The following is a 27,558-nucleotide window of genomic DNA, read 5'->3' on the forward strand; positions in this document are numbered from 1 at the left end:
TGCAACAATGGAGATGCTTCATTAATTCATATGTTTAGAAAATGCCAGAGTCTTTAGAAATATTAGATGGAAGTATTTCAAACTTTCTCTGCACTTTTTCAAGTTAATTTTAACCCAAATCCTTTAACTGCCTTATTTGGTATTGTTGGAGAGAGTGACATAACGTTAACAAAATCTGAGCTACATGTATTAGCTTTTCTTTCTCTTATGGCAAGGCAGGCACTGTTGCTCAGATGGAGGGATGTTACTCCGCCTAATTATGCTCAATGGCTATGTTTAAACTTAAAGATTAGATGCTCAATTTCAGATTTTAATGTAAAATTTCAAACACTGTGGGGACCCTTTTTGAATTACTTTTATAATTTATGATTTGTTATGAAGGTAGAAATGTTGTCCAATGACGTAATTTATCACTGATAAGAATTTTGTCTTTCTCTTTTTTTTGGTAGTGGGTTTAGATTTTCCTTTTATAAAATAATATCAATATAAATACAGTCCATTTGATTAAAATGTAGAATACCTTGGATTAAATTGTATGATTTAAGTGTAATGTATCTTTTTGAATTTTAACATATCCATAAGTTTTCTGTATTTTTGGATGCTAAATTTCATTAATAAAAATATTGAAAAGGAAAATAAATTCCTTGAAGTCACCATCTCGAAAAATCTTGCCTGGACTCATTATACCAACATCAATGCAAAGAAAGCACATCAACACAGACTTCCTCGGGAGTTTGCAGAGGTTCAGTATATCCTCAGAAACCTTGGCTAATTTCTACAGATGCATAGTGGAAAGTGTGCTGACCTGCTGCATCATGGCCTGGTATGGAGGCACCAACACCTCTGAGCAGAAAACCCTGCGAACTGCCCAGTAGATCACAGGCAAACCTCACCCACCACCAAGAAAATCTACAAGGGACACTGCCATCGGAGAGCAGCAGCAATCCTCAATGATCCACACCACCCAGGACATTCTCTGTTCTCACTGCTGCCATTAGGAAATAGATATTGGTGCCACAGGACTCACAAAGCCAGGTTCAGAAACAGCTGCTACCCTTCATCTCAATCAGAGACTTACTTAAGGACTGTTACTCTACTCATTATTTATCACTGAATATATATTTTTCAATATCTATTTGTTTACATTTATTTGTTTACATTTCTCTCTGTTGTTTACACTTCTTTTTCTTGAGTACAGTTTACAGTTTGTGATACATAAAAATTCTTGCTGGCCCCAGGAGAAAGAATCTTAGGGCTGTATGTGATGACATGCAAATACTCCGAAAAACTTGAACTATGAAACATCAGGTCTAATTATTTCAGGTTAATGACCTGTACTGTTCTCTTCACGGATCTTGCCCAACTTGCTGAATATAATCAACACAAAATTTTTGCTTAAGTATTGGATTAATCATTAAGAAATAAATATTTTTTTTAATTTTTCTGAACATGCAACAGGATACTAATTACAATTTTAAAAAATCTCATGATGATGACGTTTTATTCATTTACACAATTACCACCATAGGCACAGAGTACCACATAACTGCATCAGTACAACCTGACAAAACGGCATTCTCCTGTTATCGGTGCAAAACATGCAAACACATAACCAGTCAAGCAATACACATGCAGGGCAAATATACAAAAAACTGTTTATGAGTAAAGTCTTGTATGGTTAGTGTGAGGAGCTCATTCGGTCATTCATCATTCTCACCGGTTGTGGGAAGAAGCTGTTTCTCAATCTGATGGTACTGGCTCTGACATTCCTGTATTTCTTTCCCAATAGGAGTAGCTCAAAGATGCTATGTGATTTTGCATACCCACCAGACATCAATTTGGTGGGGGGGGGGGGGGGGGGGGGGAGAGAGGGGGTATAAGAAATGGGGGGCAGAGGGAGTGAGACCCCAGTGATCCTCTCTGACACTCAGTCCTTTGGATTGATCTCCAATCAACACACTGTGGTCCAGCCAGCCAGAACTAGCTTGATGGAGCTCCTGAAGACAGTTGACATGATAGTAGCCAGTAGTCTTGCTCAATTCAGTCTTCTCAAGAAGTGCAGATACCATTGGGCCTTCCTGACAAGTGAGGAGATGTTGTGTCCAGGATGGGTCATGTGTAAAGTGGACTCTGAGGAACTTGATGCTCTAATCTCTCTGCTACCAAGTTATTAATGAGTCATGGAGGGAGATTCTTTCTGGTCTCCTGAAATCCACGATCATCTCCTTCATCTCATCCACACTGAGACTCAGGTTGTTATTCTCATAAGATTTTCCACCTCTTATCTGTAGTGTAACTCATTGTTGTTTCTGATGAGGCCAAAAAATTATTGTCATCTGCAAACTTGATGATTCTGTTGCTGGGGCCTGTTACTGTTGCCCTTCAAGGATGTTGGAGAAGAGAATATTGATTATTTAGCTACCCTAAACAGGTTTTCATTAAATGAAGGAGCCAGATAAAACTCTTAATAGCATTCTAAATCATTTACTAAAGTTGGCATTGCAAGTAACAGAATTGGTCAAAAATTATTAATTAATTTTGATTATTCTTTTGTTTATCTATAGTTATATTCTATTTTATTCTGTAGTGTATTTTAGGGGGGGGTTGGTTGGGTGGGGGGGGGGAGACTTAGAGATGAAGAAAGCCTCTACTTCCTCAGGAGTTTGCGGAGGAGCTAGTGGAGTTGTTCAAGTAAACCAGTACGGACTTGAAGGGCCGACATGGCCTGTTTCCGCGCTGTAAACGGTTATATAGTTATACGAATCCAAAATAAAATGTTAAAGTGATTTGCTCAATTATCATGCTCTTTGATTTTTTTTTAAATAACATAGCCCATCCAGAAAATGATAAGCATTTCTATTTTGGGTACAGCACTGAAAGCAATTTACTTGTAACATTTATAACATTTTTACTGGCTATGTTCTAAACTTCCCCTCAGCCCAAGTTCCCAGAGAAGTTGCTTAAAATAGTAAATCGGAAATTTTTTTAAAAAGGCCAAAATTGGCCTGCAACAGATAAACAGTCTGCCAAGCTACAAAAAAAATCTCTTGCAAGAAAATCTCAAATCCTTGTGTCATCCTAATTTAGGCAATTGTGGAAGTATGTTTTGCAAGTAAAAAATGGGATGGGAAATCTGATACCCAAGATGTTTCTAATTCCCTGTATTTAGTCTGCAACAAAGTTTTCTATATACAGTGACCTTCATAATGTTTGGGACAGACACTTTTTTCCCCCCTTTATTTGCCCCTGTGCTCCACAGTTTTAAATTTGTAATCAAATAATTCACGTGATTAAAGTGCACCTTCCAGATTTTACTCAAGGGTATTCGTAAACATTTTGGTTTGACCATGTCAAAATTATAGCACATTACATACATAATTCCCTCATTTCAGGTATTTGTGAGTTCTCAGGAATTTTTTATTGCTTCATTTATGCAGGTATAAGAGAGCTAGGCTTGCTTCTAAGCTTTTGATCACCTTTGGAGTCTGTAGTTGCCATTTTTCAACACAAGAACCAGACAATGAAAGTCAAAGAACCCATAGTAAGAGACATCACCCAATCCTTAGAATTAACAAAATCAACTGTTTGTAACATCATTTTTTTAAAAAAGAGCATACTAGAGAACTCAGTAATTGCAAAGGGACTGGAAGGCCAAGGAAGATCTCCATTGCTGATGACAAAAGAACTCTCATCATAATGAAGAAAAATCACCAAACGCCTATCGAACAGATTATACATGCTCTTCAAGTGGCAGGTATGAAAGTGTCAAAAGGTGCTTTCACACTGAGATCCCAGTAAATTGACATGTCAGTGACCCATGTTTAAAGCTAGGTTGGGTTGGATTGGAGCATTCACACTGAACCAAGAAAGGCCAGTTCAATGCAACCTTTTGCAAAAGGAATTGGGACCTGCAGCCTTACAGCGTTGGTGTCCCAGGAAGGCGGATAAGCCCCATACTGTGTGGGTCATGTCACACAGGTAAGTGAAGCAGTAAAAATACGATTAAATACTGGCTTTCAGGGGCAATGGGAAAGCACCTGTAACTATTGTTTGCAGAAGACTTCATGAACAGAAAAACAGAGGCTACACTGCATGATTCAAACCACTTTTTAGCCACAGAAACAGGATGCCCAGAATACAGTTTCCCAATAAATATTTAAGAGAGCCTGCAGAATTCTGGAAAAAGCCCTTATGGACAGATGAGACCAAGATTAAGTGACGGCAAGAGCAAAGTCCGGAAGCGTAAAGAAACTGCCCAAGATCCAAAGCATACCACCTCATCATTCACCATGTATGTCCTATTTTGATTAGCCTACCAAAATATAACACCTCACATTAATCTGCATTGAACTCCATCTGCCATTCTGAAATTTTAAGGGTATAGAGGTGGCATGTTCCTGTTAGGATGAAAGGAAAGGTTCAAAGTTTTAGGGAGCCTTGGTTTTTGAAAACTTTTTTAAAATATGGTTCAAAAAAAGTATAGACAGCATGAAGTAAATGAGGTGTCAGTGAAACATAAAGAATTTAAAAATAATCTTAAGGAAATTAGAAAGGCTAAGAGGAGATACGAGGTTGCTTTATCATGTAAGGCTAAAATCATTCCAAAAGGTTTCTACAGATATATTCAGAGCTAAAGGATAGCGAGGGATAAAATTGGTTCCCTAGAGGATGAGAGTGAACTGCTATGCATGGAACCATAGGAAATGGGGGAGATTTTGAACAGTTTTTTTTTCCCTTCAGTATTTACTTAAGAGAAGGATATTGATCTATATAAAGTAAGAGAAATAAGTAGGGAAGTTATGGAAATGATGATAAATAAAGAAGAGGAAGTACTGGCGCTGTAGGATGACACAAGGAAAATAGAGGTGGATAAGTCTCCAGGTCCTGACAAGACATTTGCTCGGACCTTGATGGAGGTTACTGTCGAAATAGTCAAGGCTTTGACGGAGATATTTAAAATGTCATTGGCAGCCGGAATGGTGCTAGAATATTGGAGGGTAGCTCATGTAGTTTCATTGTTTAAAAAAGGTGTTAGGAGTAAATCTAGTAATTATAGACCTACAAGTTTGACATCAGTGGTGGGTAAGTTAATGGAACGTATTCTCAGAGATGGCATATATAAATATTTGGATAGGCAGGATTCGATTTGAAACAGTCAACATGGATTTGTGAGGGGAAGATCTGTTTGACAAACCTTACTGAATTTTCGAGGCGGTTACCAGGAAAGTTAATGAGGATAAGGCAGTGGATCTTGTATATACAGACTTTAATAAGGCCTTTGATAAGGTTCTATCATTAGTATTAACATTGAAGTAGTAAAATGGAATCAACAATGGTTGAATGGGAGAGCCAGAGAGTAGTAGTACATAGCTGTTTGTAAGGTTGGAAGCCGGTGACTAGTAGTATGAGCCCAGAGGACCCCAAAACCCAGCAGCAATAGAAATTCACCAAGACAAATGGTTACTTAAACAAAAGTTGCTTTTAATTATCTTTAAACATGAAGACAGAATCACACTAACTTATCACGACTGACTTAATTAACCCCCTTCTGATTTTAAGCGCATGTGTATGTAATGTGTGTGTGTAAGTTCAGAAAAGTTCTTTGGTTCACAGTCCAGTCTCACTTCTCATTCCTCCAAGTTCACTGGCTGGAGGCAATTCTTATACTGTGCACAAAATTTAACATTTATAAAGTTCACCAGGCTTTGATGCTTGAAAGGTAAATGGTTACCGCTCAGGAAGTTTCTTGTCGGTTTTCAGAGCGAAATTGGTTGTACATTTACTTCCATTAGCCACTTCAGTGTCTTGCTGTCTAAACTGCCTCCCTCAGGGTTCTCCAGATAACCTCTTTCTTTCTGATCACCAGAGTTCCTTCTTATTTCGCTTATTCCAAGTGAAACATTAGACAGCCAGTCCTCTCCTCTTGCATGACCCACAAGGGCTTTGACCAGGCTGAACCAAGAACTCACAACCCATCTTCCAAATAGGGTTTTCCACAAGCTTGACAGCTTGTCCTGTTCCAGTCCCAGCTGCTGTTGTTGACTGTAACACTGTAGAACTGATCTCTGTGTCTGTCTCTCTCTCTCTCTCTCTCACTCACACACACACACAGATAAAGCCTGTTTGACTCTCTCTGCTTGCAAAAACCACACAACCCCCTTAGAACATCAAGCTCCCCTCCAGGCAGAAGATGGCTCCGACAAGCTCTTTCATCTGTTCTCTTTTTGTAAACAACAATCCTTTAGTGAAGTTTCTTGGGCACTCTCCAAAGCTCTTGCAAAGACTGTTGGCCCTGACATGTCTAGCATGGGGCAGAGCTGTTGTAAATTGTTTGTATGTGACCTACTCTAACAAACCTTTCCCAATTTATCTTCCAAAAACATTTCTATATACTCTGTCATAATACACATTAAAGATCTGGATGATGGGGTGGTAAATTGGATTAGTAAGTATGTGGATGTTAACAAGATAGGAGGAGCTGTGTATAGTGAAGAAGAGTTTCAAAGCTTGCAGAGGGATTTAGGCCAGTTACAAGAATGGGCTAAAAATTGACAGATGGAGTAATGCAGATAAGAGTGAGGTGTTACATGTTGGTAGGGCTAATCAAAATAGGATATACATGGTGAATGGTAGGCCATTGAAGATTTAGGAATAATGGTACATAGTTACCTGAAGGTGAAATCACATGTGGATATGGTGGTGAAGCAAGCTTATGGTATGCTGGCCTTTATAAATCAAAGCCTTGTGTATAGGAGCTGGATGTAATGTTAAAATTGTAAAAGGCATTAGCCAAACTTGGAGTATTGTGTATAGTTTTGGTCACCAAAGTATAGGAAATATATCAACAAATTGGAGAGACTGCAGAGAAGATTTACTCAAATGTTGCCAGGGTTACAGGGTCTAATTTATAGGGAAAGGTTAGTTAGATCTTTATTCTTTGGAGCATAGAAGGCTGAGTGGGAATTTGATTGAGGTATTTAAAATTATTAGGGTTATAGATTGAGTTCACGTGGAGAGGCTTTTTCCTTTAAGGAAGAGGGAGATGCAAACGAGAGGTCACAAGTTGAGAGTTAGGGGCCAAAAGTTTAGAGGAAACATGAGGAAGGAAACTTCTTTACTCAGAGTGGTGGGTGTGTTGAACAAGCTTCCAGACGAAATGGCGGAGGCAGGCTCGATATTTGTACTTAAGAAGTTGGATATATATATATGGATGTGAAAGGAACGGAGGGTCACAGGTTGAGTGTTGGGTTAGGTGAGAGTAAGTGTTCGGCCTTGACTTGAAAGGCCAAGATGGCCAGTTTCTATGCTGTAATTGCTATATGGTATATATGGCTCATCTGTGAAATATGGTGGTCAGGATGTTATGGCCTAGGCATGTATGGCCGTCACAGGTACAGGCACACTCATCTTCATTGATAATGTACTGTCACTGCTAATGGCAGTAGCAAAAAGAATTCAGAGGTCTACAGAAACATCTTATCTGCTCAGGTTTGAGCAAATGCCTCCAAACTCATTGCATGGCGTTTCATCCCAAACATACTGCAAAAGCAACAAAGGAGTTTTTCAAAGCTAAAAACTGGGAAATTCTTGAATGGCCAAATCAATCACCAGATCTATATACGAAGTCCAGAGGACCCCAAAAACCAGCAGCAATAGATATGGACCACAACACAGGGCTACTTAAACAAAAGTAGTTTTTAATTATAATTGAACAAGAAAACAGAATTAAACTTTAACTGGAGCGGCCGGCGGGGGCTGGAGCGGCCGGCGGGGGCTGGAGCGGCCGGCGGGGGCTGGAGCGGCCGGCGGGGGCTGGAGCGGCCGGCGGGGGCTGGAGCGGCCGGCGGGGGCTGGAGCGGCCGGCGGGGGCTGGAGCGGCCGGCGGGGGCTGGAGCGGCCGGCGGGGGCTGGAGCGGCCGGCGGGGGCTGGAGCGGCCGGCGGGGGCTGGAGCGGCCGGCGGGGGCTGGAGCGGCCGGCGGGGGCTGGAGCGGCCGGCGGGGGCTGGAGCGGCCGGCGGGGGCTGGAGCGGCCGGCGGGGGCTGGAGCGGCCGGCGGGGGCTGGAGCGGCCGGCGGGGGCTGGAGCGGCCGGCGGGGGCTGGAGCGGCCGGCGGGGGCTGGAGCGGCCGGCGGGGGCTGGAGCGGCCGGCGGGGGCTGGAGCGGCCGGCGGGGGCTGGAGCGGCCGGCGGGGGCTGGAGCGGCCGGCGGGGGCTGGCCGAAACAATGCCAGTACCTGACTTGAGCGCCAGTAACAAGTTTAGCGTCAGCATGCTTGAGCCTTGGCAGTGGAAAGGACACGGACGCAGTATCCCTGAGTTCCCAGCCTGGTATTCACCCATACTACCCCGCCAGCTGCCCCAGCCCTGAACTCCCCCACCAGTCACTCCAGTCCCCTTCTCCCCCGCCGGCCGCCCCAGTCCCCTTCTCCCCCGCCGGCCGCCCCAGCCCCGTACTTCCCCGCCGGCCGCCCCAGCCCCCGCCGGCCGCCCCAGCCCCCGCCGGCCGCCCCAGCCCCCGCCGGCCGCCCCAGCCCCCGCCGGCCGCCCCAGCCCCCGCCGGCCGCCCCAGCCCCCGCCGGCCGCCCCAGCCCCCGCCGGCCGCCCCAGCCCCCGCCGGCCGCCCCAGCCCCCGCCGGCCGCCCCAGCCCCCGCCGGCCGCCCCAGCCCCCGCCGGCCGCCCCAGCCCCCGCCGGCCGCCCCAGCCCCCGCCGGCCGCCCCAGCCCCCGCCGGCCGCCCCAGCCCCCGCCGGCCGCCCCAGCCCCCGCCGGCCGCCCCAGCCCCCGCCGGCCGCCCCAGCCCCCGCCGGCCGCCCCAGCCCCCGCCGGCCGCCCCAGCCCCCGCCGGCCGCCCCAGCCCCCGCCGGCCGCCCCAGCCCCCGCCGGCCGCCCCAGCCCCCGCCGGCCGCCCCAGCCCCCGCCGGCCGCCCCAGCCCCCGCCGGCCGCCCCAGCCCCCGCCGGCCGCCCCAGCCCCCGCCGGCCGCCCCAGCCCCCGCCGGCCGCCCCAGCCCCCGCCGGCCGCCCCAGCCCCCGCCGGCCGCCCCAGCCCCCGCCGGCCGCCCCAGCCCCCGCCGGCCGCCCCAGCCCCCGCCGGCCGCCCCAGCCCCCGCCGGCCGCCCCAGCCCCCGCCGGCCGCCCCAGCCCCCGCCGGCCGCCCCAGCCCCCGCCGGCCGCCCCAGCCCCCGCCGGCCGCCCCAGCCCCCGCCGGCCGCCCCAGCCCCCGCCGGCCGCCCCAGCCCCCGCCGGCCGCCCCAGCCCCCGCCGGCCGCCCCAGCCCCCGCCGGCCGCCCCAGCCCCCGCCGGTCGCCCCAGCCCCCGCCGGTCGCCCCAGCCCCCGCCGGTCGCCCCAGCCCCCGCCGGTCGCCCCAGCCCCCGCCGGTCGCCCCAGCCCCCGCCGGTCACCCCAACCCCCTTCTCCCCCACCAGTCGCCCCAACCCCCTTCTCCCCCGCCGGTCGCACCAGCCCCGTACTCCCCCGCCGGTCGCACCAGCCCCGTACTCCCCCGCCGGTCGCTCCAGCCCCCTTCTCCCCCGCCGTCCGCCCAAGCCCTGCAGTCCTTGTGCTGACAGCCCATCCAGCTGCCCCTGCCCCGACGTCCTGCACTGGGGGAAGGGGCAGCAGGGAGAGGAGCTGTCAGGCGCTCACCAGCTGACTGTCATACCGAATGCAGCTGCTTTTAGGCGGCTGTATTCAGATGGCTGGGGAGGCCACTGTGCTGCGGTGATTATCCCTCTCTGAGGAGGATGACAAAGTTCGCCTCGCTGGCGCCTCCTGCACATTCACGTGGCCTCCCAGAAGCCACATATTGCCAAAACATGCGGGCAATTGGCCACCTGAAAGTGCGTAAAGTTTGCCAGCTTGTCCCTCTGAAACGGATCTCTGTGTCTCTCCTCTCTGTTTCACTCCCTCCCTCGGAAAGGAAAATTGTTCTGTCCCTGCCTGCTAAAATCACATGCTCTCCCAGGCCAGCTGTATTCTGCAACCTTGTTGTTCTTTCTGCAAAAAGCACCCTGCAAAGTTTCTGTGCTTTGAAATGTGTGTGTGTATAAGCTGCTCTAGCAATTCCTCCTAAGCCACCTCTAAATACTCTATCATAGCATGCCTTCCATATGCTGAAGAGAAATCACAGGAACAAGATCCCGAAACAAGCAGAAGATGCTGCAGTCGAGGCCTGGCTGTGTATCACTAGAGAAGATACTTAGCACCTGGTGATGTCGATGACTTACAGGCTTCAAACTGTCATTGCATGCAAGGGATAGGCAACAAAGTACAGCCATATTTGGCCATGTCCCAAATATTATGGTGTCCTGAAATGAGGGAACATTGTACAAAAAGTGTTGTAATTTCTATTTGTGAATTGCTTGATTATAAATTTAAAACTGTGGAATACAAGGACAAATAAAGAGAAAAAAAGTGTCTTTGTCCCAAACATTATGGAGGGCTGTGTGTGTGCATGCATGTACTGTATATACAAGTACACACACAAACACAAAACGATGATATATATTTTTTAAATTTCATCATGGGTCAGAGGACAAATACTACTTGTACTCAGTCAAGAATCAACTGTGGATTAAGAAACTGTGTTGGGTGTTTCAGATAGAAGATATTTCATCACATTTAAGAAATGTTAGAAATCTAGTTTTAAGTTCTTATGTAGGGAGAACAAAGAGAATGGCCGAGTCAAGAGGAGATTGAATGGCACAAATGGTGCTGGTGCCAGCTGAGGGCAGTGAAGGCTTGTGAATTACTGATGATCTGTATAAAGGAAATACAAGGAAATGAATTAAAGCAAAAGAGAAGGGGTGGGAAGGTGAAAGAGGATAAAACAATGCTAGAACCGTAAAACAGAAGAAAATCACAACATGATGTTGGAAATTAGAAATGAAAAAGCAATACGGGCAATACTCAACAAGTCAGATTGCATTTATAAAGAAACAGTTAACATTTCAGATTGATGAGAGAAACGTTATTCCACAAATTCAGGATTCCTTTATTGTCATGTAATAAAAAACAGTGCATTACACAGAATTTGCTTTTGTCTGCCGTAAGGCAGAAATTGACTGAAGCGTCTCTTAAAGTCAGAAAAAGAGAAGCAAAAGCGAGTCCCTTCGGAGTCCTCGATCCTCCATTGCTGCTGCAGCTGTGCAGTCTAAACCATCAGCAGCTCCAGAACCAAACCTCCTACGTGATCAGGAAACTTTCAGCTGGGGGTGCTTTCCTGGTTTCTGGTGCCCTACGCCAGTCTTCTGCTTCCCCAGAGTCTGCAACCCCTTGTGGCTGATGCTGATCACAGGCACCGTCATCTTGGGCGCAGACCCAGCAGTTACAGAATTTAAAAATAAAACTACGTTGGCTCCACTAACAGGCCATTTAGTCTGTATGGAGCTGATGGCAGTCAGACTGGGCAGTTGAATCCCACAAGAGCGCTGTGTCTCTGAGGGTCTGCATCAACAGCAATGCTGCCGCTTCAGCAGCTCTGGCAGCGCCACCATTTTGCAAATTGTGAAGTTAGTTACCTGAAATTTCTGATTTCGAAGGTTTGAAGGCTGCAAAATATATGGAAGGTGGTATTCTGTTCATTCAACTTGTATTATGTTTTATTAGAATCAATTAATGAGCCTAAAGTTGGAGCAATCAGAGTGGTATTGGGTTGAAGAATTAAAGTGGCAGGCTACAATGCTCAGGATTACATCCCTCTGAGTGGCACAATGGTATTTACAAAACAGTTACCTAACTAGAGCTGGATGAGGTCCTTACCCGGGAAGAGACATATAAGGCAATAAAACAACTGAAAAGTGGCAAAGCAGCAGGTATGGATGGAATCCCCCCAGAGGTCTGGAAGGCTGGCAGCAAAGCTCTGCATACCAAACTCCATGAGTTTTTCATGCTCTGCTGTGACCAAGGAAAGCTGCCTCAGGACCTTCGTGATGCCATCATCATCACCCTGTACAAAAACAAAGGCGAGAAATCAGACTGCTCAAACTACAGGGGAATCACGCTGCTCTCCATTGCAGGCAAAATCTTCGCTAGGATTCTCCTTAATAGACTAATACCTAGTGTCGCCGAAAATGTCCTCCCAGAATCACAGTGTGGCTTTTGCGCAAACAGAGGAACTATTGACATGGTCTTTGCCCTCAGACACCTCCAAGAAAAGTGCAGAGAACAAAACAAAGGACTCTACATCACCTTTGTTGACCTCACCAAAGCCTTTGACACCGTGAGCAGGAAAGGGCTTTGGCAAATACTAGAGCGCCTCGGATGTCCCCCAAAGTTCCTCAACATGGTTATCCAACTGCACGAAAACCAACAAGGGGGTCAGATACAGCAATGAGCTCTCCGAACCCTTCTCCATTGACAACGGCGTGAAGCAAGGCTGCGTCCTCGCACCAACCCTCTTTACTATCTTCTTCAGCGTGATGCTGAAACAAGCCATGAAAGACCTCAACAATGAAGTCGCTGTTTACATCCGGTACCGCACGGATGGCAGTCTCTTCAATCTGAGGCGCCTGCAAGCTGCAAGCTCACCTAACATGTGTTAAGTTTTCATAATACAGAGACCATCCAGTTGTTGTGGCCCATGTGGGTACCAACGACAGAGGCAGAACCAGGAAAGAAGTTCTGTGAAGGGAGCTTGAGGAGCTCAGGATTAAATTAAAAAAAGCAGAACCAAAAAGGTGGTAATCTCTGGATTACTACCTGAGCCACATGCAATTTGGTACAGGGTTGAACTTTAGAGAGTTAAATGTATGGCTCAAGGATTGTTCTTGGAAAAATGGGTTCCAATTAATGGAAGCTGGCAGCAGTATTGGAAAATGAAGGAACTGTTCAAAAGGGGCTCCATCTGAACCATGATAGGTCCCTCGATCACAAAATAATAGGAACTAAATAATAGGAGGGTGGGTTCAACAGATTGGAGGATGAATAAAATAAAGTGTGGATAAAATAAAAGTTAAATAGGAGAAGAGTAAGAATAGAGTGTATAAAAGTCAAGTACAAAAGAAGCAAAGATGACCAGATTTTAAAAGCTCCATTAGTATAAGGGCACTTTGTCTGAATGCTCGTAGTATTCAAAATTAGGTCAGTGAACTTGTGGCACAAAGTAGAATATTGGGGTACAATCTAGTGGCCATTACAGAAATGAGCTTGCAGGATGGGGAGAATTTGAAGTTAAATATCCAAGGATATCAGATAATAAGGAAGGATAGGCATGAAGGTAAGGGAGGTGCTGTAGTGATCCTAGTTAAGGATGAGATCAGGGCAATATTGAGGGATGATGCAAGATCTAAAGAACAAAATGTTGAATTCATCTGGGTAGAGATTAGGAATAGTAAAGGGAGGGGAAAAAAAAATCACTGGTGTGAGTAGTTTGTAAGCCACTCAATAATAACATTATAGTGGCACAGGTAATATACCAATTCTGGAGGCATGCAGGGATGGAAAAGCAGTTATCATGGGGGACTTTCACATTCACATAAATTGGGTGAATCAGGTTGGTCAAGGCAATTTTGAGGAAGACTTCATATAATGCATACGGGATGGCTTTCTTGAATGGCATGTTACTGAACATACAAGGGAACATGCTATCTTGGATCTGGTCCTGTGCAATGAGAGAAATAAGCAGTCTTGTAGTTTGGGATCCTCGGATAGAGGAATTACAGTATGACTGAGTTTCTCATACAAATGGCAGGTACAATGAAACATGGGAGAAGCTATGCTCCGGAACTATGAGAAATACAATAAACACGAGGTTACGCATGATACAATATAACTGGATACACAGGCTATACATCACACCTCAAAAGTTAAATAAATGGGACCCAACAGTATCAGACAGATGTTTTCGCTGTAAAAAGGAAATGGGAACAACAATTCATGCAATTTGGACATGTGAGAAAGTGGAAAAATTTTGGGAAGATCTAAACCAGATATTAAATAAAATCACAAAAAGCAATATACCAAAAAATCCAGAGATCTTCCTCCTGAGTAATATAAGAAACAAAGAATTTGGACTCAATTTGGATGGAGCACAAAAAAGATTTGTTATGATAGCCCTAGCTGTAGCAAAAAAATGTATTGTCAACCTGAAAATTAGAAGACAACTTGAGAATACAACAATGATATATAGAAATGAATAAATGTATTCCATTAGAAAAAATAACATATAATTTAAGAAATAACAAATATGGGAGCCATACATGAAATACAATAGAGAAATCCTACCATGGACTTCCACCACCTAAAATGACAGAAGGAGAAGATAACGAAAAGAATTGACTCAGTAAAATTTCTTGTTTATTTTTATTAAGTGACAACATTGTTTAACGGGTTTAATGTATCTTATAGATTGAACTTCAAATAAATGGGGAAGGGGATGAGGGAGGGAGGGAAGGGAGGGGGGAAAAAGGGGGAGAAAATGACACTATATATTTAAGAAGAAAAATGTCTGTATGTATCTTGGTCAATATGGTTTATAGTGTGAAAAATAAAAATTAAAAAAAAAAACAAATAGCAGGTACAATAGTTAGGTCTAAAACCACTGCTTTATGTCTAAACAAGGGAAGCTACAAGGGGATAAGGGAGGAGTTGGCCAGGGTGGCCTGGGATAAAAGCCTATATGGAGGGTCAGTTGAGGAACAGCAGAAGACTTTCAGAGATTTTTCAGTGCTCAACAAAAGTATATTCCAGTTTAAGTCAAGGACAGTAAGCGTGGGGACAGCCAGCCTGGATAACTAGTAAATAAAGGAAGGCATTAAACTAAACATTTGCACATACCAAGTTGCCAATAGTAGTGGGAAACTAGAAGATTAGGAAACTTTAAAAGCAACAGAACCACAAAGTGACCAATAAAGAGAGGGAATGTAGACTTTGAAAAAAGATTAATACAAAATATAAAAACAAACAGTAAAAGTTTTTATAATAATATAAAGCACAGAGGGATGGCTAAAGTGAAGGTTGGTCTCTTGGAAGATGAGATGGGGAGTTGATAATTGTGTAATGAAGAAATGGCTGGGGCTTTATATTTAGACATTTCAGCCCACGAGTCTGTGCCACCCAATTTACACCCAACTGACCTACATTTCAAACAGCAGGAGGAAACCAGAGCCCCTGGCAAAAAGCCATGCAGACACACGAAGAATGTACAAACCCTGATTCGAACCCTGGTCCCAATCTCTGGCACTGTAAAGGTGCTGTACTAACTGCTACGTTAACCGTGCCACCCCAAAATGACTATTTTGTGTTGGTCTTCACGGTGGAGGATACATTGAACATGCAAAAGACAGATGTTATGGAAACTTGAGAATCTAAAAATAAACAAGTCCTGTGGTCCTGATAAAATGCATCCCAGGGTACAGAAAGAAATGGCAGAAGTTACAGTTGAGGCTTTGGTGATAATTCTCTAGTCTCTGGCGAATTGGAAGATGGCAAATGTCACACCACTATTCCAAAAAGGATGCAGGCAAAAGCAGAGAACTATAGGTCAGTTAGTTTAACATCTGTAATTAGGAAAATGCTTGAAGCTATCATTAAAGAAATAGCTAGGCACCTGGAGCAAATTGGATCGATTTGGCAGATACAACAAGGATTCAGAAAAGCCAGGTCCTGTTTGACAAATTCACTTTGAGGATATAACGAGCACGGCAGATAGAGGGGAGCAAATGGATGCTGTTTACCTGGATTTCCAGAAGGCATTTGATATGGTGCTGCATAAAAGACTTAAACAAGATAAGGATGCATCAGATTGGGGGTGATGTATTAGTATGGATAGAGGGTTGGTTATCCAATAGAATGCAAAGAGTTGGAATGCAGGGGTGTTTTTTCTGGTTGGCAATTTTGGTGAGCCACAGGGATTGGTGCTGGGCCTGCAACTGGTCATGATATACATTAATGATCTGGAAGTGAGGACATAGTGCAGAGTACTATATCTAAGTTTGCTGAGGACGCTAAATTGAGTGGAAAAGCAAATTGTGCAGAGGGTGGAGAGTTTGCAAAGAAATGTAGGTAGGTTAAGTGAGTCGGCAAGGGTCTGACAGATGGAGTACAATATTGGTGAATGTGAGGTCATCCATATTAGAAGGAAACATGGAAGATCAGATTATTGAAATGGCAAGCAGTTGCAGCATGCTGCTGCACAGAAGCACTTGGGAGTGGTTGTGCATGAATCACAAAAAGCTGGTTTGCAGGTGCATCAGGCTATCAAGAAGGTAAATGGAATGTTGACTAACACTGTGAGAGGGATTGAAGTTAGAAGTAGGTAGGTTATGCTGCAACTGTTCAAGATACTGGTGAGATTGCATCTGGAGATGATCTTATTGACCAGGGGAGCTTGCTGAGCTGGATGACCCTAATCCTGATCCTATTTTTCTTAATGTTCTTATCACATCCTGATTATTGAATGGATAACACCAAATTACAAGTGGCAATTGATCACTGCTTCACCTGTAAGGAATGCACAAGATCGTGGATGGTACGGAAGGAATAAATGGTGAGATGTTGCATCTTGTACAGTTTCATGGAAAGATGCCAGGAGAACTGAAGTGAACATCACTATATCTGGAAAAGTAAACGAGGGCATTACTTTTGGAATGGTTCCTTAAGAATACTGAAGGGAAGTCATGGAGAACATACTTTTGGTGATGGCATCACACTGATAATGGATGAAAATATTTAGATCAGTAAGTTTCTAAATCAAGAATATTGGCAAGGCTACAGCTTTAGAACTATAAATTATAAATATAATTTGATAATAACTAGATTATACACTTAATTTGTTGAATTAAGGGTAGCATTCAGGTAATTATTCAATTAAATAAAAACAAAGGATATGTGCACAATACAATTGGTTACTTAAGACAATTGGCATTTCAACCTCTGGAGACATTGGCTTATTGACAATTCCAATGATCCTAGTACAAGACTTTGAAGTCCCATATTCATACCAAATAAGATAGACCAAAATATAATGCCTGCTGATATTGTAGGCCTCTCCTTTTAAGAAGTTGGGGTGCCCTGATGACAGCCAACATCCCTGAGGAAGCACAGGGATGCAGTGTTCAATTTAATTAGAAAATGCATGAAAATAATTGATCTCAACCTTGCTCATTCCTTGTCATCCCTTAAAACTCCAATCCTCCATCCCCAAATTCCTCTAACACCTCATCATCAACCCACCCCAGGGGACATTGTGGTACCCACAAAGTTGGAGGTGTGAAATGTAACTGGGACAACACACCGAGTATACCAAGCAGCATTGATCCCCATTCTATATATTCCTGATTGCCAGCCTACAAACAGCAGGCATCTCAAGATCTCAAAGCACAAGGAAAATTCCACAAAAGCTGTCTCTACCAAGTTCTCAAAATTAATTGGAAGAATAATAAAACCAATGTCAGTGTCCCTTCCCATCCAAATATCTCCAGAAGCTAGTCGAACTGCACTCAGTCAGCAATATTGCACAAAGATGTTTGCATACTCAATATATTATGCCAAAAACAGACATGGAAACAAACTAGCAGTTGAACACTGTTAATCTTTCTCTTGGTGCAAAACTTTCTTGAAAAAAAAACACAACATCCCCATCAAGTCTTGGGAATCTTCGCTCAACATGTGTTCATAGATGCCAAGCAGTATTAAGATGGTATTTAGAAATCTTAAGGTCATACAGAAGTACCCAAAAAACTCTTGTATAAGTGATAGAATATCTTACTCATTACAAACTCAACCCACCATCCATCTCAGCCAACACGTGTCCCATCTGTGGTTTTAAGGTCAAAGTGCAAGTCACTTGTAAATGAGGCTGGAAGAGAGAATGTAGGGGAAAGTGATGACCATTGATTTGTCTCGAGTGCTTTCCCAAGACATACATTTTCATTCTCATCCTCTCTTTTTTCACTATTCCAAAGAGATCATTTTGTCTTTCATCTCCACCAATTCCTACCCCTTTTCACTTGTCCTGCTTCCAACAAAATGAACTACATTTAGAGCACAAGATGTGCTTTCCACTATTTTGTGAAACCAAATGTAGATTGAGTGACTATTTTGCAGGACATCTCCATTCAATTCAAAGGATGGCCCTGAGCAGCCAGTTGCCTGTCATTTTAATTAATTTTCTTACTCGGACCTATATATTTAGCCAATATTGTTCAAATGGAAGCTCAAAGTATTGTATTTTATGTCTGGAAACACAATGGCTGTTGGAAGTCAATAAAGAATTCAGCAATTTCAGATAATCACCCTTTCTGATTTACGTCAACACTAGCTATTATGATTTAATATTACCCACATACAATAATAATTCAGATGTTACTTGAACTGTTGAATTTTGCCAACTTTCCTTTTATTTCAGGATTTCCACAAACCTGTCTCCTGCATGTCATAGTTCCTACAATGTTTTATTTTGATCTCTGCTGCCTTAAGTTCATGTCCCAAATTAGTGTCCCTCTATTTTACTTCACCAGACAAATCAACTGAAATTAATAAGCATTTATAAACCTCACATTGATAGCAATGATTCGATTCTATTGTCATATAATAAAACAAAATATTTCATGAAATTGCATATTACACAAAAACAACATTTATATCATTCAGATAATCTTGGATCAGCACCCTATTAAAAAATAAAACTTTCTATTTTCTTGCAAACCCAACCTCTCTCTGAAACATAATTAAGCTGCTTTCTCTTCCAGTTCTGAAGAAATATCATGGGTCAGAAATGTTAATTCAGTTTTTTTTTTCCCTTCATCTATGCTCCTAACCTATTAAGTATCCCCAGCATTTTATTTTAATCCATAAAAATAATAGCTGTGAAAGAGAGCAGTCACAACCTATGAGGGTATCTTATACAAATGTTTAAAATCAAAGGATAATGCAATTAGATTCAGAAAAAAATGAATTTCACTGGTAGAATAGTCAAAACAAAGTGACACAGAAGGAAAGTGATTGACAGAAGCATGTATGTGGAAAGAGATGTCTGATTGACTACAAGTTTCCAGCATTTTCTGTTTTTATAATGTGAAGTGAAACACGAAAGTCTGCAGATGCTGTGATTGTAGTGCAAACACACAGATATCAATTGGTTTTGCAGCATCAATAGTTGGTAATTAATTATCAACATTTCAGACCCGAGTCTTTCTTCAAGGCTTGAGTAAAAAGAGAGACAGTGCATGAGACCATGGACAATCATGTTCAGCAAGGAATGGAAACTGGCCACCCATTTCAATTCCCTGCCCTATTCCCTTGCTGACATGTCTTGTATATGGTCTCATGCACTGCCAGACTAAGACCACCTGCAAATTGGAGGAACAAAACCTCATATTCCATCTGGGCACCCTCCAACTAGACTCCATTAACATTCACTTCTCTGGTTTACGTTACTCCTCCCCTCAATCTTTCCTGATGTCTTCTTTCCTCCAGCTGTTTCTCTTTCCATTTCCCTCACCTCCTTTCCTCTATCTCTGCTTCCACAGAGCATTAAACAAACCCACCTCCTTCCCCAGGCAATTCTCAACTTTCCTATTTCCTGTGTCCCCTCCAATTAACACATTTTGTCTATTGGTCTCTCCTCCTTCCACTGCCCATTCTTCCCTTCTCTCCATCCTTTTAATTCGAGTGCCTTACTCCTTTTGACTCATCTGTTGAAGAGCTCAGGCCCAAAATGTTGGCTTTATCCTTACCCACAATGGACATTGTGAGACCTGCTGAGTTCCTCCAAGATATGTGTTTTAACTATAATGTTGCTTTTGGCATGGGTTAGGAGAGCCTTTTTAAATTAGTGTGTTGCTCCTTCTTGACTGCCTCAAAGCACTCCACAGCCTCAATTCATTATTGTTTTTCACTGACTTTCCAGAAAGAAAGCCTGGCACCCCACCCTCCCACCCACACAGACTGGTTGTAGCAAAAACAACATCACGTAATGATTTGAATTAACTGACATCTGACACTCAAATTTTGAGGTGGTTGTTGCTAGCTTGACCTTAAATGTGTTAAATTATATTCAACCCAAGTCTAGATCACTTCAATAGCTTCATGTTCTTGTTCATAGATTGCTTCACAAGGTAAGGGTGTCATTCTTTTCAGAAATCAAATTTTTTTGGGGGGGTAAACATTCCCACTACCTTACCTACAGTCCCCTTCATGTTTCGGACAAAGACACTTTTTTTTCCCCCTTTAGTTGCCAGTGCCTCAGTTTTTTAATTTGTAATCAAACAATTTGCATATGATTAAAATGTACATTCCAGATTTTATTCAAGGTTATTTGTATACATTTTGGGTTTGACCATAATTACAAGTTTTCAGATTTCAGATTTATTGTCAGTACGACATCACATACCACCATGAAATTCTTTTCCTACAGGCTTGATAGTGCAAGTAAAAACTGTACTCAATAAGCACATGCAAAAAAGAACTGTGACCAGAAACAAACTGACTATGTATTAGAGAGAATTTAAAAAAAAAATCAATTAAGTGCAAAAGTAAGAGTCCTTAAATAAGTCACTAATTGAGTTTGTTGTTGAGGAGTCTGATGGTGGAGGGGTAGCAGCTGTTCCTGAACCTGGTGGTGCGAGTTTTGTGACACCGAGACCTTTTTCCTTATAGCAGCAATGAGAATAGAGCGTATGCTGGGTGGTGTGGATCATTGATGGTTAAGGATGCTCTCTGACAGCAGTGTTCCCTGTTAATGTTCTCAATTACTGGGAGAGTTTTGCTTGTGATGTCCTGGGCTGTGTCCACTATCTTTTGGAGGACTTTACGTTCAGGGATATTGGTGTCACCATACCAGACCGTGATGCAGCCGGTCAGCACATTTTCCCCTACACATCTGCAGAAATTTGCTGGGGTTTCTGATATCATATCAAACCTCCGCAAACTCCTGAGGAAGTAGAAGCACCAATGTGCTTTCTTCACAATGCCATTAGTGTGTTGATTGCAGGAAAGATCTTCTGAGATAGTGACTCCCAAGAACTTAATCACTCTCTCCATCTCCAATCCACCAATGATCACAGGATCACATACCTCTGGTTTTCCCTCCCTGAAGTCAACAATCAGCTCTGTGGTTTTGATGACATTCAGCCAAGTTTTCAATCTCCCCTTTGAATGCTAACACTTGTCGCTTTTTTTTTTAAAAAGCAAACCACTACAGTGGTATTGTCAGCAAATTTATAGATATGTTATTGTGGTACCAAGCTACACAGTCATAGGTGTAAAGTGAGTAGAGCAAGGGGTTAGGATCATAGTCCTGCAGTGCTAAGGTACATTTGGAGATTGTGGAGGAGATGTTCTTACCAATCCTCACTGATTGTGGTCTAGAGGTGAGGAAATCCAGGATCCAATTACATAGTTGGGTGTTGAGTCCCAGGTCTTAGAGTTTGCTGAACAGTTTTGATGGTGTTAAATGCCAAAATGCAGTCAATAATGAGGATCTTGATGAATGCATCTTTGCTGTCCAGGCGTTCCAGGGCTTTGCGTAGAGCTAGTGAGGTGGCATTCGCAGTACACCTGTTGCCATGATAAACAAATTGGAATGGATCCATTCATCACTCAGACAGGAGCTGATATGCTTCATCACCAGCCTTTCATAACTCTTCATCAGTAATTGCTTTCACACTGGCATGCCAACGACCTGTGTTTAAAGCCGGGTCGGATTGGAGCGTTCACACTGAACCAAGAAAAGCTGGATCAGTGAGACACTTACACTGGAGTCAATGCAAAACGCATCAGCTCTGTTACTACCTAGCTTGGCAGGTAAGTACCAGAATGGAAATGACCCCCCCCCCCCCACCCCCATCCAGTGTTGGTCGTGTTTGCACAGGTAAGTGAAATGGTAAAAAGGCAACTAAATACTGGTTTTCGGAGGAGTGTGAAAGCACTGGCAACCCACTAAATAGGTGAGTAAACTACCCCGGTTGAGCCATTCACACTGGATCATGAATTCCCTAGTTCATGTGGATATCATGGATCTAAGGGGGAGCCCCTACTTCCAGTGGTGACGTCCCGAGTTACATATTATGTACTCACAGGGCAGTGAAATCATAGCAGGAATAAAACACACATGTGTACAGTGCATAAAAGACCATTAGGAAAAAGCGTGTACAATTTTATAAGACATACACGCGCAATGTATAAAAGACCCCGGGAAAATTTACTGCAGTGAGCTTCAGACTAACCTACAGACCAACTTGTCATTATTCCCTAAACAATAGAGTATAACAACTATTTACATAGCCTTACATTGCATTAGGTATTATAAGTAATCTTGAGATGATTTAAAACACAGGTACGCAACCACACCGTGACAGCTCCACCAGGTGCCCTGTGAAATAAAACCACACTGATATTAAAACTATCAGATTGACGCATGCAGACACTAACGTCACTCATGATACCCGGTTGAGCAGATTGGCCATTTTCACTTCAGACGAGTCAATTTGGCCGGGCTGATACAACCCCCTTTCAAGTATCAGAGCCTGGTTGATTTTTACTCACCCCACCACGCCCCCTCCCCCAAGTTGGGAACATTCACACTGCCAGGTGACCCACTAAATTGGCCAATTCAACCCCCATTATTTGGCAGTGTGAAAGGGGCTACTGTTGATTCAAGTATTGCTAGTCAATAGTTATTGAGGCAGGTTACTACACTCTTCTTGGGCACCAGTATGATTGATGCCTTTCGAAACAGGTGAGATATTGAAGATATTCGTGAATAAATTGTTTAGTTGGTCAGCACTTTTTATACATTGCCCTCTATTTCAGGGCACCATAATGATTGGGACATTTGGCTTCATAGGTATTGGCAATTAGTCAGGTATGTTTAATTGCTTCATCAGTGCAGGTATAAGAGAACTAGGCTGACTTCTAAGCTTTTGACACCTTTGGGTCTGATGTTGCCGTTTTTCAACACTAGGACCAGAACAGTCCAATGAAAGTGAAATTTGTTATCATGAGGCTGACAAGCAATAAGAAAAAACCGCAAGAGACATCGCCCAAAAGTGAGGATGACCAAAATCAACAGTTTGGAACCTAAATAAGAAGAAACAAGTGCACTCAATAATTGTGAAAACCCTGGTAGTCAAGGAAGCCCTCCACTGCTAAAGACAGAAGAATTCTAATCATAATGAAAAAAATCCCCCAACGCCTGTCCAACAGGTCAAATATACTTTTCTGGAGGCAGCAGTGGATGTATCAATTAGGGCTTTGGACTGCAGACAATGCTACATGGGCAGTCTAAAAAGGGAAGTGCAAGAATTTTTAGTCAATTTCTGCACTGCAATTTATCCTGAAGGACTCCTACTACCTTTAGGGGCAAGCCTGCAGTCTAAATTGTACCGCAAAACTCCCCTCATGAATGTGACATCCAGCTGATGACTCCGACCACATTGCTCCATGTAAAAGCACCAGGACTAACATGCACAGGAACTTAAGGCATATAGTGTAAAAATGACCACTGTTAATTTATGTTAAATTTTTTTAACAGATTTTTTCCAACATTGCTGTCTAAAAAACACTAGTGACTACTGTCTGCAGAAGACTTCAGGAACAAAAATACAGAGGCTACACTGCAAGATTCAAACCATGAGTTATCCACAGAAAGAGGACGGCCAGATTATAACTTGCCAAGAAGTATTTAAAAGAGTCTGCAGAATTCAAGGTTACCCTGCATCATAGCAGATGCAATATTGCTGGCTCTCAACTCAGCTCTTGAACAGCTTGAAAACAATAATTCATACATACGGCTGCTCTTTATCGCCTACAACTCAGCCTTCAATACCTCAGTGCTGATCAAGAAGCTACAAACTCTGGGCCTCTGTAACCCTCCCGCAACCCCCCACCAATACCGCAACTGGATCCTTGACTTTCTCATCTGAAGACCATAGTCAGTATGAATTGGAAATAATGTCTCATTCTCATTGATTATCAACACCCCAAGGATGCGTACTTAGTCCACTGCTCTACTCATTATACACCCATGACTGTGTGGCCAGGCACAATTCCAATGCTATCTAAAAGTTTGCTGATGACACCACAGTTGTCAGCAGAATCACAAATGGCAATGAGGAAGCGACAGGAGGGAGATAGATCAGCTCTTTGAGTGATGTCACACCAACAATGTCAGCAAAACCAAGGAGATGATTGTGGACTTCAGGAGAAGTCAGAAGAACCTAACCCAGACCTCATCGAGGGCTCAGTAATGGAGAGGGGCAATAAATTCAAATTCCTGGGTGTTAACATCTCCAAGGTTCTGTCCTGGAGCCTCCAATTTGATGCAATCAAGAAGAAAGCTCGCCAGCGACTATACTTCGCAAAGTGTTTTGAATAGATTCGGTACGTCACCAAAGACTCTCAAAAACTTCTATAGTTGTATCTTGGAGAGCATTCTGGATGGGTGCATCACTGTCTGGTGTGGAGGCACCAAATCTCATGTCAAGAATAAACTCCAGAGGGTTGATGACTCAGCCTTCAACATCACAGGAATCAGACTTCACTCCATCAAGGACTTCTACATGAAGTGGTGTCTTAAAAAAGCAGCCTCTATCCTCAAAGATCCCCACCACCCAGGCCATGCCTTCTTCACTCTGCTACCATCAGGAAAAAGGTGCAGGAGCCCAAAGACGAGCACTCAGTGGCACAAGGACAGCTTCTTCCCCACTGCAATCAGATTTCTGAATAATCAATAAACCAAAAGACACTGTCTTACTTTTTGTGCACGACTATTTTAATTTTTTTATGTTATTGTTGCAAGATGGTTCATAATATAAATGTTTGCATTATGATACTGCTGCAAAACACCGAATTTCATGACTTGTTCATCACAAATTCTATTTCTGATCAAAGTGATGGGAAGAGCAAAGTGTGGAGGCATAAAGGAACTGCCCAAGATCCAAAGCATATCCCCTCATCTGTGTAACGTGGTTCGTCACAAATTCTATTTCTGATCAAAGTGATGGGAAGAGCAAAGTGTGGAGGCATAAAGGAACTGCCCAAGATCCAAAGCATATCCCCTCATCTGTGTAACGTGGTTCATCACAAATTCTATTTCTGATCAAAGTGATGGGAAGAGCAAAGTGTGGAGGCATAAAGGAACTGCCCAAGATCCAAAGCATATCCCCTCATCTGTGTAACGTGGTGTCTTAAAAAAGCAGCCTCTATCCTCAAAGATCCCCACCACCCAGGCCATGCCTTCTTCACTCTGCTACAATCAGGAAAAAGGTGCATGCAAGGCTTGCCACAGGTACTAGTGCAATTATCTTCATTGATGATGTAACTGCTGGTGGCAGCAGCAAAATAAATTCTGAGGTGTACAGAAACATCTTATCAGCTCAGGTTTGAGCAAATGCCTCCAAACTCACTGGGCTGCGCTTCATCCACCGCAAAGCAATGATCCTAACAAAGGAGTTTATCAAAGCTAAAATCTGGAAAATTGTCGCTGGATCTAAATGAGCATGCCTTCTATATGCTGAAGAAAAAGCTGAAGGGGACAATCCCCTGAAGCAAGCAGGAGCTGAAATGCTGCAGTAGAAACATGGAAGAGCATCACCAGAGAAGATACTCATTGTCTGGATATGTCTATGAATTAAAACTTCAGGCAGTCATTGCATACAACCGATATGCAACAAAGTACAAAACATGACTACTTTAATATACATACCATTGCTATATGCCAAATATTATGCAGCCCTAAAATGAAGAGACTATTTATAAAATGTGCTGCAATTTCTACATGGTCAAACCAAAATGCATTCAAATAACCGTTGATAACTACACACCAAAATACTGGAGGAACTCAGCTGGTCTTTCAAAGTCCATGGGAGACAAAGATATATTGCTGACATTTTGGGTTTGAACTCTTCTTCAAGGACTAAGTTTTTGCTACAAATACAGTGTCTGAAGACTTTTGTTTTTCAGTCTAACCTTTAATAAAATCTGGAATGTGCACTTGAATCACCTGTGAATTATTTGATTTCAAATTTAAAGCTGTGGAGCATAGAGGCAAATTAAGGAAAAATGCTTTTGTCCCAAAAATTACAGAAGGCACTGAATGTCAAGAGGATGTTCATGTTTCACGAGCAGCTATATTTGCCAACATCTGACTTGGAATCTCTTGCAGAGACACATGCAATCACTTTTGAATACTCATTGAATTTATCCACATATCCTCCATTATCTGAACATTTGCCCTTGCCCCCTCTGCTCTCACGCCATCAAGGACAGGATTTCACTTGTTCTCACCTACCACCCCACCAGTCTTCTCATCCAATATATGATCCTCCACCATTTCCACCACCTATTTCGTGATCCCACCCCCAGACACATATTCCCCTCTGCGCCTTCTGCCGAGACCGCTCACTTCGCGACTCCCTCATCCATTCTTCCCTCCCCACCAATCGCTCCCTTTGCACCTATCCCTGTGACCGGAGGAGATGCTCCACTTGGGCCCACACCTCTTCCCTCACCATCAAATCGGGCACCCAAACAGTCCAAGTGTAGCAACACTTCACCTGTGAATCTGCAGGGGGTCATCTACTGCATTCGATGCTCCTATTATGACGTTCTCTATATTGGAGAGACTGGAAGCAGACTGGGAGATCACTTAATTGAGCACCTTGGGTCTGTCCACTGCAATAGTGCAGATCTCACAGCAGCTTCCACCCCTTCAATTCCCCGCTCCATTCCCTTGCTGATGTGTCTTGTGCACTGCTGGTCAGGGACCACCCACAAATTGGAGAAACAACACCTCATATTCCATCTGGGCACCCTCCAATCAGATGGTATAAACATCAGCCTCCAGTTTCCGTTAGACTCCCTCCCATCTTTCTTTATGTCTCCTTTCCTCTAGCTCTGTCTCTCTCTTTCTTCCCTTTTCCCTCTGCCTCCTTTCCCCCAGCTCTGCTTCCAGAGCCAAAAGCAAAATCCCCCTCCCCCAGTCAATTCTCACCTTTCCTCTCTTCTGTATCCTATCTATATCCAATAAATACCTTTTGTTTGTTGATCTATACTCCTCCCCATGCCCATTTGTCCCTTCAGCCTTTAATTCAGATGCCTGCCTACTTTTTTTTAAACTCATATTTTGAAGGCCTCAGACCTACAAGGTTGGTTATATGGACATTGAATTCCTCCAGCATTTCTGTGTTTTTACTACAATCACAGCGTCTGCGATCTGTCAGCATCATAGTTAAGCCCACTAAAAGCTGTTGAAGTGATGAACCCCAAAATGATGCAGCATCCCTTCCCTCAAGATTATTCCGGTGCACCAACCCACCAGCTCCCCAGTGGAAATTAGAGAAGCACTGCATCGAATGTTTCACTTGATACTAAGCTCTGTTTGACACAATGAATGAATTAATAGCAATGAGACCATTACCAAGCCAGAGTTATCAAGGTGCCTAATGAACAACTCAATGCAAACTACGCTCTTAGGACAAAATGCGGGAAACCCTGAACAGGTCAGGCAACATCTGCGGAAAGAGAAAATAGAATTAAAATTTCAGATTGAAGCTCCCTTGACACAACTCAGAAATAAGATAAACAAGATAGTTTGCCATGGCAGAGAGGATATAGAACAG

General features: G+C 43.6%; 1 protein-coding gene across 4 annotated transcripts in view; it reads right to left on the bottom strand.

Annotated features, from left to right (window-relative positions):
- rock1 (Rho-associated, coiled-coil containing protein kinase 1) overlaps positions 1-27,558 on the bottom strand; it is a 130,152-nt gene that overhangs the window by 90,412 nt on the left and 12,182 nt on the right. The window contains exon 2 of one of the 4 annotated variants that reach the window (XM_069921689.1): positions 17,726-17,795. The exons of the other annotated variants lie outside the window; for them this stretch is intronic. Within the exon in view, the coding sequence (XP_069777790.1) occupies positions 17,726-17,728 (3 nt within the window). The 5' untranslated portion in view covers positions 17,729-17,795. The remainder of the gene's footprint in view (positions 1-17,725; positions 17,796-27,558) is intronic. 4 annotated transcript variants of the gene reach the window in all.

This window comes from Narcine bancroftii, chromosome 2 (genome assembly GCF_036971445.1).
Source record: "Narcine bancroftii isolate sNarBan1 chromosome 2, sNarBan1.hap1, whole genome shotgun sequence".
Classification (NCBI taxonomy): Eukaryota; Metazoa; Chordata; class Chondrichthyes; order Torpediniformes; family Narcinidae; genus Narcine; species Narcine bancroftii.